General features: G+C 45.7%; 1 protein-coding gene across 1 annotated transcript in view; it reads left to right on the forward strand.

Moving 5' to 3' along the window:
• The first annotated feature begins 9,171 nt into the window (after positions 1 to 9,171).
• Positions 9,172 to 18,647, forward strand: part of ANKS1B (ankyrin repeat and sterile alpha motif domain containing 1B) — a 406,398-nt gene continuing 396,922 nt past the window's right edge. Inside the window, exon 1 of the mRNA XM_066634627.1 lies at positions 9,172 to 9,305. Coding sequence (XP_066490724.1) covers positions 9,172 to 9,305 — 134 coding nt within the window. The remainder of the gene's footprint in view (positions 9,306 to 18,647) is intronic.

The raw sequence follows: 18,647 nt of genomic DNA on the forward strand, positions 1-18,647 counted from the left end.
TGAAAAATAAATAAGAATAAGAGGCATACTGACACATCAAATTGTCACTGAACTGTGGTGAAAAGCTGGGGTAATCAAGCCCTCCACCTGATTCACATCACTGTTCAAGAAAGGTCTTAATTTTTTCTATAATATTCTTAGTTCATAGAGCTTCATTAGAGATCACAGTGGGATCTTTCATCTTCATCCTCTTATCCCCTGTGTGTGTGCCTGCCCAGTACTATCTTGAGGACATATTTAATTTGAAGCACAAGTACTTGCACATGCCTGTTTGAGCTGTTGTCACAACAAGATAAAATTACTATGATTGCATTATTTTGTTTCACACTATTTGTTCTACATGCAGAATATTTTTGTCATGCCTATTTGAGTCTTCTCTTAATGGGGTGAAAGTATGGTATTGCAGTATTCATGCACAATGCATTCAACAAATGGACAGCTTCAACTGACATCTCTATGCTTCATATTGCTCTTGTCCCATTTCATTTTGAGTAATGCTAGTGTTTCATTACTTCTAAAGAGACTAGTACAAACTGGTAGGGAGGAACAATGTCATGTAAGAAAACAATTCCATCCTTTCCAAGAAAGTTATGATCTCATAAAGAACTCATTACAATTCCATGTCTTAACAGCAACAACTGGCTGATTTTATCTGAACTAACCTGTTGAAAGCACAAAAACAAACAAAACCCTTTTGTGTTGTAGACAGTTAGGCCTCACATAATTGGCAAGAAGTAGGGGAAGAAAAATGGGAGTTAGTAGACAGCACTAGCCATTAACCAGAATTCAGCAGCTAGAGCAATTGATAGATTGCCATTAAATTGGCTGCACAGGTAGTAAGAACAGAGCTTGCTATTTGGCAAGAAAAGACCTGGTCAGAAGCAGGATGTGATTGAGTATGGTCAGCTCTAAGGTTTCTAACAAACAGCAGAGCTCAAATTATCCACTTCTTGCTGTAGGCAAGAAGTGGGTGTCAGTTGTTGGGGGCTGTGCCTTGCACACATTCATTTACTACTACATGGCCCAAATGATTGTTCTGTTGTTCTGACCTAGAAATTAGCAGTCCTATAGTTCTCTGTAATTTAAGATAATTGCATTTAAACTGGTGCTTTAACTACATTTAATCTAATGCTTAAGGGTTATAGTTTGGGAACCACTGCTAAGAGCTGTGGAACCCAGCCAGGGAAGCTGCAGAATCTGCACAAAAATCCCACCACCCTATACAGTGTATAGCAGTGGTTCTGAAACTGGTGGGTTGTGACCCACCAGTTTGTGTAACTCTTCCCCCGTCCCTTTAAGGTGCGGAGGAGGTGAGGGAGACAGTGATACAATCCCCAGGATTGTGCTACTATTGGGGTGTGTGTGTGCTTGTGACTAACTTGGCATGGTGTAGCGCTTGGCATCAACTTGGCATCAGGCTGCAGGAGGTGCAGGGAGCCCTGCACAGCCCGCCGCAGAGCTCCCCAAGGCTTGGAACCTGCAATAGAAGTGAGCATAAAGCACTTCCGTTTTGCAGGAGGTGCTTTGCGCTCGCTTCTATTGCAGGTTCCAAGCCTCGGGGAGCGCTGCGGAGGGCTGCACAGGGCTCCCCGCACCTCCTGCAGCCTGATGAAGCCCTGCACCATGCCAAGTTAAATTACGCCCCCTCCCCTTAGCAGCATGATCCTGGGGATTGTGTCACTGCCCTAGCCCCTCCCCCACATTACTGAGGAATAAAGCTCCCTCAAAGTTTGAGAAACCCTGGATAGGATTGTAGCCCTATAGATCAGTGATTCTCACACATTTAGCACCGGGTTCCACTTTTTAGAAAGAGAATCTGTCAGGACCCACTGGAAGTGATGTCATGACTGGAAGTGACATTATCAAGCAGGAAAATTTTGAACAATCCTAGGCTGCAATCCTTTCCACACTTATCCAGGAGTAAGTCCCATTGACTATCATTGTAAAAAGAATATACATAGTAGCTTGTTAAAAGTACAGGTTTGTAACATTTCCCCAAATGCAATCACATACCATGGTAGCATCAAGTCTAATATTGAAATGAATGGGGACCCACCTGAAATTGGCTCACAACCCACCTAGTGGGTCCTGACCCCGAGTTTGAGAAACGCTGCTATAGATGCAACAGAACTGCACCCATACTGGAAGAGAACTGTCATTAGGAAATCCAATGAGCTGTTACAATGACATACTGTGATGGTCTGTGAACCAGGAAGCCAGGGAATCCAATGGCAAATAATTCCCAATTGTTCAGTCATCTTGGTGATCCTAGGAGTAGTAGTAGCTCTTGTGGCCCAGAATACATGTGAGCTGCATGTTGTATTGAATGGCCACAAGAGCCTTGTATTGAAAGAGACCAACAACTGATGTAAACACTCTCGGAAAGAGCTCCAAGCAATCTCCAAGGCAGGGGATAGGAAGTACTATGAAGTGTCAAGGCTAGGGTATATAACTGATTGCCCAAATCAGGATGCTCTCTAATCCTCCCTCCTCACCTGCTGCACTTAGTCAAACAACTGAGCCCAAGTGAGAAAGCCTCAGAATGCTGACTAATGGTCAGCAAGCTCCACCCCCTGCACCAATCAGGTACCTGGAATTTTCCTCTGCCCTGAGCCAAGGAGGGGGTAGGGTAGAACACACAGCTGTGCCCAGACAGTTATCGTGGTGGCTCTGAACTCTGGTGTGATATCCCTGTGATAGCTGAGCTCATGACAATGGCTTTGCTTAGTATCTGGACACATGTAAAACTGGAGGGGGTGCTTAGGCAACAAGTGGAATCTGGGACTGTATGGTCACCTTAGTCAAGGCTAACATGCACTATGGGTAGAATTCCAGCAAGGCATGCATTCTTGGACAGTTAGGATTTGAAACCCATTAGCAGATATCTTTCTACTTCTAAGCACAATGCAAACCTCCTTAGCAGGTTGGGAAGAAGTGGAACTGCTCTTAAAGTCCAATAAAAAAATAGATTCAACCCATTTTAAAATCTAGTAGTGGAAGCCTAGAAAGATTTCCAAATAAGCGCCAAATTCTATCCAATTTTCCATCACCGGTGCAACCATACCCATGGTGCATACACTGCGCCCTGTGGTAGGGGGACAGCCATGGAGGCCTCCTTCAGGTAAGGGAATGTTTGTTCCCTTTCCTTGGGGCTGCATTGCGGCTGCATCGGCACTGGAAAGTTGGATAGGATTGGGCCCTGAGTTGTATAAAATGTGATCAGGATTTTCCCCCAATTTTGCTTTCTAGTGCTTAAGTAGCAGAAGCAGCCACTTCTGGTGGTTATTATACCCAACTAGAGGCCCAGTCCTATCCAACTTTCCAGCACTGGTGCAACTGCACTGCAACCCTGTGGAAAGGGAACAAATGTTCCGTTACCTTGAGGCAGCCTCTGTGACTGCCCCTCCACCACAGGATTCAGCGCCCCCCCCTCCATTGGCACAGCTGCACCAGCACTGGAAAATTGGATAGGATTGGGCCTTAGGTGTCTGGTCTAGATGCCTTTAAAAAGGGGTTGGGCAGATTTATGGAGAGAAAGTCCATCACAGGTTACAGGCCATGATGGGTATATGCAATTTCCTGGTTTTAGGATACCTCAGAATGTCAAATGCAAGGGAGTGGCAATAGGATACAGGTATCTTGTCTTCTGTGTTTCCTGAGGCATCTGGTGGGCCACTGTGGGATACCTCATCATCATTCCTTTTTTGGCAAAATAAACATATATAAAAATCAATAAACAGTTAAAAAAAGTCTAACTTTCTTTATAATTGCATTTAACCACCTCCCCCTTCTCTTAATAATTAAATAAAAATGCCACTTTCACAGAAAGATATTCATTATCCGCTAAGCCAAATTTTTTCCAAGTCAGCCCAACCCACCCTCCTATTGAGAAGACCATCAAGAAAGGCTGAACAGAGATCCTTGTAAAAGGGAACAATACAGAATCATATGTTGCAAGGACTCAACCACACCTGAGATACAGGAAGCTGGGCTAGATAGGCCTTTGGCATGATCCAGTGGGGCTCTTTTTATGCTCATATAACCAATGAAATTGTTCAAGGTGCCACAGTAGATCTTGTAGGTTTCTCTAGAATCTTAGTTTAGATCTGAACGTTGTTGAGTCCGCAACATCTAATAACTTGGATTCAAGATGGAGAACTGAGCTGAATGCTTTCAAATCTTTTTCTTCTTCTAAAAGTGATGGTAATGAATGGAGCAAAATGAGGTGCTTCAACCCCTCTTGCAGTGTTGAAAAGCATTTAGACTATTTGATGTCAGAGGTTTTGTCAGTTATTATACTGTTGAAATTTCTTAAGATGAGACTTGCAAAAGGTTTTCTACAAATAAAAAAGGCAGAAACTTTAAGGAGTTGTTCGTAAATTGCATATTACAGTTGTTGGATCATGGATCAGTGGCTGAATCACTAAATTTTATTGCCAATCAGGAGCAATGGGAAGAGATGTAGGTTCTTATATAACTCATTTCCTTTTCCAAGTTCAGCTGCTCTTCTTCCAAGCCCATAAGTTGACAGAGAGAAGGAAGCAGTTCATTGAACTATGGTGCTCACTCACAATAGAGGAGTTCAGAAGGTTGAAGGCAAGAGTTACCCCAACTTCCAAGTGATTTCTAACATTTCATTCAGAAGAAACCACTCATGTCTTTGTAGAAACAGCAAAATATAGATATACATAGTATGTCAGTTATACATAGAATCTATTGGTACCTGTAGTTCTCAAACCCAGATTGCAGGAAGTTCCAACCAGAAGAAGTGCCAGCAGGTCACAAGTATTCTAGCTCAAATGTTGGAAGAAAGGCTGAATATTTTTAGCCAGAGATCAGCAATACAAATTCTGGCATTTGGAAAAGACTAACAGATCCAAATGCAAGCATGGTTTGCTATTTCAGATAAAGGAGAGGAAAACAGAAGAAAATCAGATTCCTATGCTCTTTCAGGCTCCGTTCAGCCAAGGGATCAGTTCAGATATCATATGAAGCCATGAGGTATCTTGTTTAAGAAACCAAGATTGTCTGCACAGACAGTTATCAAATCCTGGCTTGTTCTGTCTCATATTCATTTGCTTTGGTTCTTCTCTCCTGCTTAATTTCCCATGAAGTTCCTGGATGAAATCTCAAGCTCCTCATTTCTTCCCAGCTGCTGGCAATGCATCTTATCAGCTATGCTCTTATCATTGGTCAGGAGAAGAAAGGAGTGTTGAAAGCCAATTACTGGCTTCTCTGGACATTTCTTCCTGCTCTTGGCATAGCCAACAGAGAGCCTAATCCTTTGCATGTCTACTCAATAGTAAGCGTCACTGTAGTTAATGGGGCTTACTCCCAGGTAAGTGTGGTTAAAATTGCAGCAAGAGAAGTACAAAGCATAGTTCTATTCCCCAGCACATTCCAAAAAAGGTACCCCTTTTTACACATTCTTTACAATGTATACATTGTGCAAACCTAGGCAAGTCTACTCAGAAGTGAGCCCACTGAGTGTAATAGGACTTACTCCTAGATAAGTGTAAATAGGATTGCAGCCTAAAAGTGCTCTGATGTTAATTTTAGAAAATTTTTTGGGCATCCTTTATACAACTATTTCCAAGTTTTACCCTCAACACTTCTGAATGTTTTTGGTTTGAAATAATAAAACTCAAGACAAGATGCTTTTGATCTTTGTTTGTTTGCTTGGGAGAAAGACAGTTAACAAAGTTGCCTGCTTATGAGAGGGGGGTGCAGGGGCTACATCAGGCCCAGGCCCTGAGCCTGGACCCAGGAGGCAAAGGAGAGGAGCTGGAAATTTACAGGGATTTCAGAAAATGTTTGCATATATTGTGTGAAGACTAGCATTCACATTTGTGTAAGGGACATGATGGTGACAACCCAAAAAGTCTTTGGAGCCCAGGTCTGCTGGGCTTCCCAATGCAGAGCCCAAGTCTGTCTGTTCATGCAGCACTTGCGGCTACATGCAGCAATACGGAAAACCAAACACACACCCTAAGTCTCTCAAAAATCTATTAAATATAGAAAATCATTGCAGAAAATTAGTACCATTTTATTTAGCCTGACACTAGAATGGAAAGTGTCCTGGGTGCATCAAAATGTACTTCTGCAGCAGCTGTAGCCCCACAGCTGTATCCCTGAGCTCCTACACACTTTCATGGCAAGCGAATCCACAAGCCAAAGAGCTACTGCAGTTTCTGTCCAGATTTGACACTGTGTTAAAGACTGTTATGTATGCAGTCCTCAGCCCAGTGTCTGGGTTTTTTGGCAGCCCCCAGCATCCCACATGGGAAGTGAGTATGGGTGAGATAGGAAAATGTAAGATCCCAGAAAATTTCTGGCCTCCTCCTTTGGCTTCTGGGTCCCTTTTTTGACCCTGGGCTCGGGTACAAATTACTCCCTTTACCCCCCCCCCCTCTCATGGGCCCTGCAGGAGTTCATATCTTCATCCCAAGGATTGTCATCCCAAACTAATTCCTCCTCTTGTATGTGTTATGCAGGATCAAAAGAAGCCACTGACCCCAAACTGAGTTCAAGGCTTTTATTGTGAGCAATGGAACCTGAATCAAATGACAACACCCTTGTTCTAAATTTGATTGAGTGAGGATCTGAGGCAGGCATTAGGCAGGCAGGAGGCAGCAGGACTTGAGGCAAAGGCAGGATGGTTGTTCCCTGGTTTTCAGAGGCTCTCCCAGGGGCTCCTTGCTGCAGCTCTCTCCTCAGCTCTTCTGTAGCTCCGCTCTGCAGCTTGGTCTCTCCCCCAGCTCCCTCCTTCCTGCAGCTCCTTCTCTCGTTAGCTTCCCTGGTAGTCCCCTTCCTCTGTAGAGATCGCTCTCCAAGGCTCCTCACATCAGCTCTTCCCTGGTTCTTCTTCCTCTGTAGAGCTCACTCTCCAAAGCTCCTCACAGCAGCTCTTCCCTGGTGGTCTCCTGCTCCTTGCTTGTGCAGCCCCTTTTATAGGCCTCTGCACACAGCAGCCTCTACCTTCCCTCTCCTGGTACTGCAGCCTCCTCTCCTGCAGCAATTTTCCCTGTGGTCCTCTCAAGTTCTGCCCATAACATTCCCCCCTCTTGAACATCATTCTTCACCTAGAAGAATTGTGTTCAACTTCAGACTGTTTGCAGACCCAATAAGAGGACGATTCCTTCCCCATTATCTTTTCTATTTTCAAAACAATTCAAACTGTAACCATCAATGGTAACTAGCATAACCATAAACCAAACAACAGAGCAATGCATTGTTCTCCTTAGTCCGGTTTCCTTTCAGGTCTTTCACCTGAGACTTCCTTCTCAACCTCAGTGTATCCAAGAGTTCATGGGAAGCAACAGTGGAGAAGGTGAGGATTCCAAAAGGTGGGGCTTTAGCAAGTCCCCATAGAACAGTGTTTCTGCACCAGAAATGTCTACCAATTGGTCTACCAATGTTTGTCCTCCACTGTACCACTTCATGTGGTCCACCTATTTGAAGTACTGGAAGTAACTGGCGACGACATCATCACCAGTTACTTCTGTGTTGGTAGACCAGATGCAACACGACAAACACCACCAGTAAGAGGCTCGGGTTAGATAGAAGGGCTTTTTTGAGCATGGAAAAGCATGCGTTGGAGCTCTGCCTGCCCTCCTACCAGTGTTTGTCACATTCCTGGTCTCACTGCCTGGCAGGTGTCTGTGAATGCCACCGGACACCACCCAAACTACCCCTGGTGGTACCCATACCACTGGTTGAGAAACAGTCATAGAAAATAGTTCCTTTGGTGGATGCAAACAGCAACAGTGTCAAATCTTCCAGCACTGGTGCCAGGGATGTGTGGTGGGTGAGGAGGCAGGTGAGGCAGTGCCTCCACACCGGAGTCCTTTGTGTGAGGTGTGGGAGCCTGCCTCCCCACCCACCACACATCCCTGTGCATGGGTTGTGGGTGGCTCAGCCATGGGTTGCGACTGCTTGGGCTGTGCTTCTCGAAGGACTCTGTGGGGAGGCACTGCTTCACCTGCCTCCCCACCCACGACTGGTGCGAAGCAGTGCGCAGAAGATGCTGTTTCCAAGTGTGGCTGCGCCTTAATATCAGGGGGAGCTCTGAAAGCTTCCACAGGAGAAGCCCAGCTGCCTCCCCCCCCCGCCCTTCTGGCTGCCGTCCTCCTGGGCTCCCCCACAGGTCACCAGTGGGGGCCCAGAGGCAGAGAGGGTTTCGCTCCCTCTCTTCCCTTCCCCTGGTCGTCCTCGTGACAGGACCACCTCTCAGGCTGTCTCCCCCCCAACCGTCTGCCTGCGTGTGGTGGAGGGAGTTAGGCGGCGCGCGCGCCTCTTCCTCCCTCCCACTCGCGTCCGCACGCGCGCGGGCTCCCCATCCAGTCAGGCAGAGGCAGCCGTTATCGATCAGTTGGGTGGGAGGGGGGAGTCGGGCGGGCGGGCGCGCGCGCGACACCGCAGTGGAGCGCGCGCTGCCGCGGCGGTTGATGCTTGGGCGGGCTGGGGACAGCTGAGGGAGGGCCGCGAGGATCCCCAGCCGTCGCCTGAGCCAGAGCAAGGGCACGCGGCTGGACGCCCAATAGGGGAGGTGGTGGGGTGCGGGGGGAGGGGTGAACCAACCGACAGCCATTCAGAAGGCGAGCACTGTGGTCTCCTCAGCAACGGGCCTGGCTGGGCAAGGGCTGTGCCTCCCCTCGCCCCCCACCTGCCTCAGCCTGGCACAGGAGCCTAGGCCCCCCTTCCTTCCACCAGGCAGGCTGCACCTTCCCTCTCCCCCCCACCTGTCTCATCCTGGCACAGGAGCCTAGCTCCCCTCCCTGTCTTCCACTGCGCCTCCCCTCTCACCTGCCTCAGCCTGGCACAGGAGGCTGAGCCCTCCCCCCGTCCCTTTCCCTTCCACCAGGCAGGCTGGCATCTGGGCTGAAGGTGGGGAAGGTTCTTTCCCCCTCCCTCCTTTCCCCTCCACACTCCACCCAGCAATGAGCTAGTGGGAAGAGGAGGAGGTGGTTCCCCCTCCCTCCCTGCCAGCCTGGCTCTGCTGCTGGTCTGTGAGGGCTGCAGGCAGGAACACTCCCTCCTTGGCTCAGTTCGTTGGATGGGCGAGGAGGAGAGGTTGTTTTTACAGAGGGGGTGTCATTTTTTAAGTGGGGTGGGGAAAGGTGAACCCTGTTTTGGGTGGTGGGTGGAGGGGCCCTCTAATGTCTCCCAACCATGGGGAAGGACCAGGAGCTGCTGGAAGCTGCCCGCACTGGGAATGTGGCTCTGGTGGAGAAACTCTTGGCCGGCAGGAAAGGAGGGCTGCTGGGCAGTGGATCTGGACCTATTCCTTTATCCAACTTGCTGAGGTAGGGATCTGTGATTCCCCACCAGCTGCTGCACAGAGTACTGTCCTCCTCATTCTCATTATCCTCATCACCCTCCTCATTCTGGCCACTGTTATTCATAGTAACTATAAATTGTATCATTCTGCTGAGCATGTACCAGTATGTGTGTGTGTGTGTGGGGGGGTGTATGTGTCGCTTGTCAATGTGCTTCAAGTCACAGATTATGGTATTCATCGCACTGTTTGGATTTCCTTTCTTGGATGCGTCAGCAGGTCCCTGCTTTTGCTCTGTGACTTGCCCTGGTGCAGAACTTTGGCATGCACTGGGCAGCTTGGGGTGCATGCTGGGATGATTCCTCTCAGGTGTTCTTGATGGCTGTTTTTTTAATCTGTATAAGAACAAAAAAAGTTGGTTTGGTACTGCATGTGAGTGACTTTCCTTCCTTTCCTGTGCTTACGGCCCACCCCCTCACCCCATTTGAAACCCAAATTAACTATTTCTTACTAATGAAGCTGTCTATGAAGAATTTGGAACCTGCTCATGAAAGGTCGGCTGCATAGAATATGTAGCAGCAGGTGATATTTCCGACAATATGGGGCTGTGTTATTAAGTATTTCTATTCAGGGCCAATTTCTAATCTGGAAAGACCTTTTACAATATGTAGGACAGAGTTTTAATGTGATGCATTAACAGTGTAATGTTAAGTGTCTTCATGCTGCAGGTGAGAAGTGCATTTTTCACATGCATTTGACTTTAGTCAAATAAAAGAACGACTGCAGTACACTGCCTTCTGTTAGGGCTACACCACACAGACACACACACACACATAGCAAGGCAGAATGAATGGACGTGCTGTTGACCTAAAACTTGAACTGTTCATTAAATGTGTTCTACTAGAAGGAAAACAAGCAGGCCTGAAGTAATGAACATTGTTTCAGGGACAGGCAAAAAAGGTCAAGTAGTTTTCTAAGCTTCTCCATAGTAATAGGGTTGATATTTTATCAAGCTGCCATATTATCCCTGTGCAAATGTAGGTTTTGTTGTAAAAGGTTATTAACTTAGTTTTTTATTTGTAATGATAATCCAGTTCAAAGTAGTAATAACACTATCTTTGTTAGATGTTGATTGCGAAGGCGCGCTTACAGAATATCTTTTTGTAGTATGAGACAGGTTGTGCAAAAAAAGGAAAATATGACTTAATTGAAAGAATTTTAAGATAAACTTTTTTGTTTATAATTGCATTGTTATACCAACATTTCATATGAATGTAATTAACATCCATCTGTGTTCTGATCAATGTGACCTGTTCTTATATATTAGTAGGATTCATTTTAGTAGGGCAGTGGATAAATTTTTAAACAGGTCTTTGAAAAAGTTTACTCAGTTTTTAAAAGCAGAGAATAGATTGAAAAGAGACATTTTTATGTCATTTGAATGCTATAACAGTGGACATTATAGAAAACTGTTGATTACTAAAAGTAACAAAATTGTCTACTTCTTGATATCTAGCTTTTTAAAAAATAGTAAGCATCTTACTTTTATTATGGTATATAGTTGCATATTTTCCTTCCCTCCTGCCCTTTCCAATCTTTTAAATGCAAGGGAATATGTAAAGAACAGAAAAGCAACAGGTAGAAAAGTTAGAAGAATATGTGTATTTACAGCATCTGAAAAAATAATTTGTAAGAGCCAGCACTGAATACTTAGGGAGCATTGTATAAAACACAAGCTTTCCTAGGTACCAGCATTACATTTCTAGCTGCCTGACTGTCATCTGGGCTTTTTTGTGCTGTATTTATCTTATAATTTTTGCTAGTGTAATTAGTGATCAGATACTGTATATATTAATATACATTGTATAGTCTTAACCGCACATTAACTTATGCTTTGTACTTGTCTTTAACAGTACCATTGACATTACAGCCACTAATCTTATGATCTTTTCAAAAGGAAATGTTGGCGGCAGTTTTGAATGTGTTTTTATGACTGAAGTTTCCCACTGAATTTGACTCTCACTGGCATCAATTTGTTCAGGGTTGTCTCTATAATTCCTGTTTCAACTCAAGCTATTTTTGTGAAATGGATGAACTTTCAAAAGTTGGTATACTGGAATACTTACTTCAATGAAGTGAACAAAGTTTGGGGCTGGATGTTTGAATTTCGATATGCAAAAGCAAATAAAAGGGAAGCATACTAGTACTGTTAGGAATATTAAGAAAAAGTGGCACAGCATTAAGAAAAAAATAACAGCATAATCCAAAACACGTTTGCACAGAAGTCTCATTGTATTCAGTGGGGCTTCCTCTCTTGTAACTGTATTTTGGATTACAGCCTTAATCATGATAGTGAGTTTATCATATTCAGGACAAAAGTGTAAGTATAGCTAAGTTATCTATAGTGCACTAGTCTGAATACATGGAAAAAGTATGTTACACTTTTATCCTCATAGTTCCAATGGGGACAGTCTTGGGAGGGCTGCCAATTGAGCATGTTCAGTGGTATCTGAAATTATAGTTGGACCTCGGTATCCATGGAGGTTCCATTCCCAGATTCCCTGCAGATATTGAAACCTGCGGATAAGCAAATCCATGGGTCCAATTCAATATGACCTCTGGACACAACTGGCGATGCTCTTCAGTTGTGTCCGGAGGTGTTCTGAGGCCCGCAGAAGCTGTGCTTGGCCTTGTGGGCCTCAGAAAGGCCTCAGGAGGTGCCAGATAGGCACTTTTGGTTTTTGTAAAAACTGGAAGTGTCTTTCTGACATCTCTGGAGGTGTTTCTGAGGCCCTCGGGGGCCGTGTGCAGCCTTGTGGGTCTCAGAACTTACTTATTTACTTATTTAAGAGATTTATACCCCACCTTTCCACTCCACTTAAGGGCCCTCAAGGTGGCTTGGATGTGATCAAATAACATCTCTGGTCTCATTCAGAGGTCATATTGGACTGAACCTGTAGATTTGCTTAGCAGTGCTAAATCAAGAAGGAGGCTACCGCTGTTGTATTCATTCACTGGTCCTCTAAGGCTGCTGTTCCAAGGCTGGCCCTGCGGCTATGGAGAATTTCTATAGCAGTAGATCAGTGGTATGGCTGTTACATGTGATGTCCCTCCTTAAATCCTTCCACTGGCTTTTTGTCCATAGTGGATCCTGTACAAACTTCTCATCCTTACTTTCAAAATTCTCAGTGACCTTGCCCCCTTATCTCTGTTCCTATACATATTTTCTAATATCTTACATGTCCTTATACACCTCTTACCAGGGATGAGCACTTGACTTGGGTGACTCGACTTGAAGTCACGCTTAAGTCATTACCCTTGAAGCACTCAACTCAAGTCATGGTGTGACTGACTCACACTTGACACTCAACTCATGGGCAGTGACTCGAAAATTGACTATGGACTCGAAATGACTTTGAATCCCTATCTTTTTAGTGTGTATTGTTGCTTACTTTTTTTTCTTTGCTGCTTCTGTGTTGCACTGCAAGACCTTGTGGGTGATTCAGAAGCAGGTATCCAGAGGACAGTAACAGATGTGGTGGGAGTAGTTTTCAGGACAGTGGTACTCAAACTTTGAGGGAGCTTTACTCCCTCAGAAAGTCTTTGTGGGGGAGGGGCTAAGGCAGCAATGCGATCCCCAGGATTGAGCTGCTAAGGGGGGCAGGGGGGGTACTTGTCACTTACTTTTAGAAGGCAGGGCTGCAGCAGGCTGCAGGAGGTGCAGGGAGCCCTGCACAGCGCTCCCCAAGTCTTGGAACTTTCACTGAAAGCGGGTGCAAAGCACTTCTGTTTTGCAGGAGGTGCTTTGCACCCGCTTTCAGTGAAAGTTCCAAGCCTTGGAGAGCGCTGTGCAGGGCTGCGCAGGGCTCCCCGCACCTCCTGCAGCCTGCTGCAGCCCTCCCTTCTAAAAGTAAGTGACAAGCCCCTCCCCTCAGCCCCCCAAACGGTCGCAATCCTGGGGATCACTTCCCTACCTCTCCCCTTCCTCTGCCCCTTAAAGGGACAGGGGAACCTTTACACTAACTGGTGGATCGCGACCCACCAGTTTGAGAACCACTGTTCCAGGAGGTGAGGGTTGGGGGGTAGCATGATGAGGAGAGGAAAAAGGCTTAAGGTTTTTTGGGGGGGGGCTGTTGGAGGGCTGAGAAGGTGGGGCAGCCAGGATACGAAGGGAGGGGGCTCTTTGTTGTATAGGAAGGAATGGCTTAATTTTTTTCTGGATGAGAGGGGGGAGAGAAGGAGGTGGCCAAAGAATGGGGGAGTGGGTTCTTTGTGATAGGAACAAACTGCTTCAAGTTTTTTTTTTTCCTGTACAAGCCAGGAAGGGGAGAAAGGAGGCAGGCAAACTGGGGGGAGGCTGTGATATAGAAAGAACACCTTTTAGCTCTTTGTGTGCACATTGCCTTTTCACGGCAGAGCAACACACCTTCCTCTTCTGCTCTTCTGTGTGTTCCTTGCTTCCAGACCGGGAGCAAGGAAACAGCACAAACTTAGAGACATCACTGGTGTGGTGGTGTGTGGGGGTCCCCCTGCGTCACCTATAAGAGTTTGCTGCTTTAAATATCTGTCAGTACATAAATGGTGGTTGAAGTAAGGGACTTCAAGACATAGCTGACTGGAGTGCAGATAGGATGGGGACAGATTATTAACAGTATTAACAGTATTTATTAACAGTATTTATATACCGCTTTTCAACTAATAGGGTGCAGATAGGATGGGGTGAGGGTGTTAAATGACAACTCACACACACTCAAACATGCACACACCCGCCACTGCCGCTGCCGCCACTTCTCTTTTTTCTGTGACATTCGTCTCAAGGATTTGTGCCTCTTGACTTGGAATTTCTCTCAAGTCAAGTTGCTATGACCATGTACTAGGACTCATGAGTTGAGTCATAGTGTCAGTAACTCATAACTTGACTCTTAACTCAAGCTTAGTGAGCACATCCCTGCCGCCTCTTATATCTTTATACATATCTGAGACAAGTGTTTTTCAACCAGTAGCCCTCGTACCATTGGTGGTATTTGAGATTGTGTGGTGGTATGTGCAGGACTCCCAGACTCCAGAAATGCAATGCGACAAGCAGCAATAGGAGTTTTGGCTTGGGGGGGCAGAGCTCCTGTGTGCAACTTTCGCATGCTCAAAAAACCCTCCTGTCCGTCCTTAGCCTCTTCCTGGTGTTTGTTGTGATGTGTCTGGCCTCCCAATCTTGAAGTAAGTGGCAATGACTTAATTGCCAAGTTACTGCTGTTGGTACTTTCAATAGATGGACAATGCGAAGTGTTGTGACGGGGGGCAAACGTTGAGAATCACTGTCTTAAACTCTTTTCTGTGACTTTCATTCTTTCAGCTCCAACGTCCTCAGCTATTTGAAGGTTCCCTACTCACTCAGATGACTTTGACCTTTTTTCCTTGCTGCCCCTTATGTCTGGAACTGCCTCCTAGAATGTATCCATGATGTCATGTTACTTAGACTCAGAGCACAATCTTAAGCCTAAGATCCACTGGCAGTGGTCCCTGTGCTGGAAAGTGGGGTCATAAATGTGCCATAAGGCACGTCACAGCACCCAGAGAGTAAGCAGCGCTGGTGGGGAGGCCTGTGCCACCCCACTTGTGCTGCATCCAGGCCTTCTGCCGGTAAGGTCATGCTGGAGACTGGTCTGGAAGGGGCATATCTGGGTGGGAGAAGGGCGGAATAAGGCAGATCAGGCCCAGAAAGGGGTGGAATCAGCCGAACAGGCCTCTACTGTATCCCAACTCCTTTTCCGGGCCTGCAGGTGTTAATACCGGTCTGTTCAGATTTCCACCAGCTAAATAACTGACAGAAATCTGAGTAACCCCATATGGTAGGCTGGGGTGATATTTGGGGTAAGGGGAAAAATATCCCCTTATCCCAAAGAGACTTTCAGCCTGCTCCTTTCAAGCCTTGGATACAGTGGAGGCTTGCAGCCCTGCTGAGCCAGCACTTTTTAGGACTGGGCTGTCCATATATACTTCACATTAAGTTACAGTTATAAGCTGACATGGTAGAATTCTGGATTGTCCACTTTAGAATTTCATTCTGAATTTCTGAACATTTTTGAATGTTTTCCCCATATAAAAAGTCTCACTACATGTAATAATGGATCACGTCTGAAGAAATGTTCACTATAGGTTCATTGCAATCACCCATTGATTTGCTATGTGTGGGATTTTTTATTTTTTTTGCGTAGGAGGGAATAAAAAAATATGAGTACCCATCTGCAGCCTGAATTTAAAACAGTCCAGAAATTTACAACTTCATTCTTTTCCTGTTTCCCTTGCTTCCACTTCATTCCCCTTCCTCTGCTGGCTACCTTGTATCTGTTTGTAAGACCTTTGGGACAGGGACCTATCCTCATAAGGGAAAGAACAGACATAATGAACAAGGGTGGAGCATATACAGATAAATACTTATATTTAAGTTTATGTATAACTATTGTGTTTTTATTGGTTTTACTGCAATATTTAGTCCACTATTTTATTCATGCATTTGGGGTTAATTGCCTAATTATTTCTTTCCCTAAAGGATGTAAGCGTAATTGGAGAAAATAAAATTGCTACTTAGCTCTGATCCCAAATTCATGGCACATGAATAGCTAAAATTATAGTCAACGGTTTACATAGGAAGTTGGTGACAGAAGTATAAGTGTTTAAGGGCCCAATTCTATCCGGTGCTGATACATTCATAAAAGTATTTTAAGTTCATCAACATGAGATGTTCTTTGGCTTGAGATGTTCTGACAGTGGGCAAGAGATATGGTAGAGTGTGGTCTCAGTATTATCAGTTTGTTCTCATAAATAATAGGGGTCTTTTATGTCTATCACTTTAAATAAGAACAGTTGTTCTTCATAGCTGTATAGGACAGAGCAGTGGTTCTCACAATTTTAGCACTGGGACCCACTTTTTAGAATGAGAATCTGTCAGGACCCACCAAAAGTGATGTCCTGACCAGAAGTGACATCATCAAGCAGGAAAATTTTTACCAATCCTAGGCTGCAATCTTACCCACACATTCCCAGGAGTAAGTTCCATTGACTATCATTGTTAAAAGCATATACGGTGGTGCCTGTTAAAAGTACAGATCTGTAACATTTCCCCAATGCAGTCACATGCCATGGTAGCATAATTAAAAATAAAATATTGAAATGAATGGGGACCCACCTGAAATTGGCTTGCAACCCACCTAGTGGGTCCCAACCCACAGTTTGAGAAACACTTTGACAGAGTATTTAACTGATTAAACCAAAACTGTCATTAAAGCAGAGCTTTATTTAATGTGAGTGTCTGCTGTCCACCTGTTCATGCGGTGCATCAGGGCCCAAAGCATCATGTTGAGAGATCCATGCAAACTATGTGAAGCAACCTTTTGGAACAGTTAAGGGAGGAAGGAACAAGCTGTTGTGGCTGTCCTGAGCCCTTAGCACAGCCTCAGAACGAAGGTAGGAAGCAGGTTATCACACTTAGGGCACAAGCCTAAGCAGGTCTACTCAGAAGTAAGTCCTATTTTGTTCAGTGGGACTTACTCCCAGGAAAGTGAGGTTAGGATTGCAGCCTCAATCTCCTCTGCAACGGGAATCAAGATGCCTTCTGGGGGAAATTGGGGGTTGGATCCTGCAATGAGGTCTCGACTGCCTTCCTCAGCTCTTCCCCCACTAGCTGCCTCATCATAAATGTGTGCTCTTTCATGACTTCCTCCACTGCAGGGCCTTCTACTGCCCCTTCCTGTCCTCTCTCTGTTCACGCATGTTTCTCCCTGTTCCTTATCAGTAACATGCTTTCCCCACATGTGCTCCTTCCCTCCCATCTCCCTCCAAGGCCTGTAAGTTTTTGCGGGGGTGGGGGGAGGCAGCGACACGATCCTTAGGATTGTGTTGCTATGGGGGCTGCAGGGACTGGGATGTACTCACCAATCCCTGCAGCAGTGTCCTGGGGGCGCAGGGAGCCCTGCACAACCATCTGTAGGACTGCCAACCTGCTAAAAGTGAAAGTGCAGCAATTACGTGCCACCTCTGCAAAACCAGAAGTGGAGTGCGATCGCTGCACTTTCACTTTCTGGAGACTCGTGCAGGGCTTCCTGCACCCCTAGGATGCTGCTGCAGGGATTGGTGAGCACATCCCAGTCCCTGCAGCCCCCTTAGCGATGCGATCCTGGGGATCACGTTGCTGCCTCCCCCCTACCCCCATCCCTTAAGGGGGCAGAGGCCAGGGCCAAAGCCCTGCTTCAAGGTAAGACCAGAATCTACTGGCAGATCTGTCCAGACTGGGAGTCATCTGCTACAAGTGTCTGCAGACAGCGCCACACCTTTTAGCTGAGATGAGTGCATACAAGCACTTGCTTGGCTCACCTTTAGGCCTGCCAGCTTCTCCATGGTAAGGCTCATGGTCCAGCCCTGACCTGACATTGTGGATTCCCCCCAGGTAACTCTGTGGGTAGACATTAATATTTTAAATTCAAAACATCATTATGTGTTGTCAGGGCTTGATCTGAGCCATGGCTAATGAGGGCTCGGTTGTATAACCCAATAACTCATTTCTGGAACCTCTTTTTAGTGTCACGGTTCAAACCTGAGACGTGAAATGGTGAGAAGAAACTGATTCACAGCATATGCAGAAATGTGAATTTATATTCTGCCATTTTACCCCAAGAGAGGGTCACAACAATAAAAAAATTAACCGAATAATAAAAAATACGTCATTTAAAATCTAAAATTAAGTGAACAATAAATTAATACAGATGTTAAACAATTAAATGACACCAGAGCTCAGCAGGAGAATAATCAAATCCAGAGAATTGCCTGGCAAAACAGTTTTAATTGGAAGCCAAAACTTCAACGATGAAGGGGACAAATGGGCTTGTAGGTGCAAGAAGTTCCATAACCTGGGGGTTCCAACCAAAGAGTCTGTATTCCATGTTGCCAAATAAGCTTCAGATGGGAAAGGAACATGGAGCAGAAACTCATGAATGAAGGTAGCAGACATGATCCATATGGGAAGAGACAGTACTTTAAATAGCCAGGTCCAAAAGTATTTAGGGCTTTAAATGTCAAGAGCATAGCTTGCCCATATAGACCTACTGATGGACTTAACTTAAACAAAACCACGGGGTTCAACATTTATTGTGCCTAACAGCCTAATTCTATCCCCAGCGGCTGTCGGGTGCAGTGGTGCCAAATGGCAACTGTTGCATCCAGCTGTACTGGAATGCTGTACTGGGGATGCTGGAAGTCTCCTCGGGAGAAGGGGACCAAAGTCCCCTTCCCCGGGGGGAAAGCCCCAAGCCATGCAACGGGGCTTCTGAAGTCTGTACCAGCTATTTTGCCAGTGCAGGCTTGAGACCCTCTGTGTTGA

The sequence above is a fragment of the Tiliqua scincoides genome, chromosome 7 (assembly GCF_035046505.1).
Source record: "Tiliqua scincoides isolate rTilSci1 chromosome 7, rTilSci1.hap2, whole genome shotgun sequence".
Classification (NCBI taxonomy): domain Eukaryota; kingdom Metazoa; phylum Chordata; class Lepidosauria; order Squamata; family Scincidae; genus Tiliqua; species Tiliqua scincoides.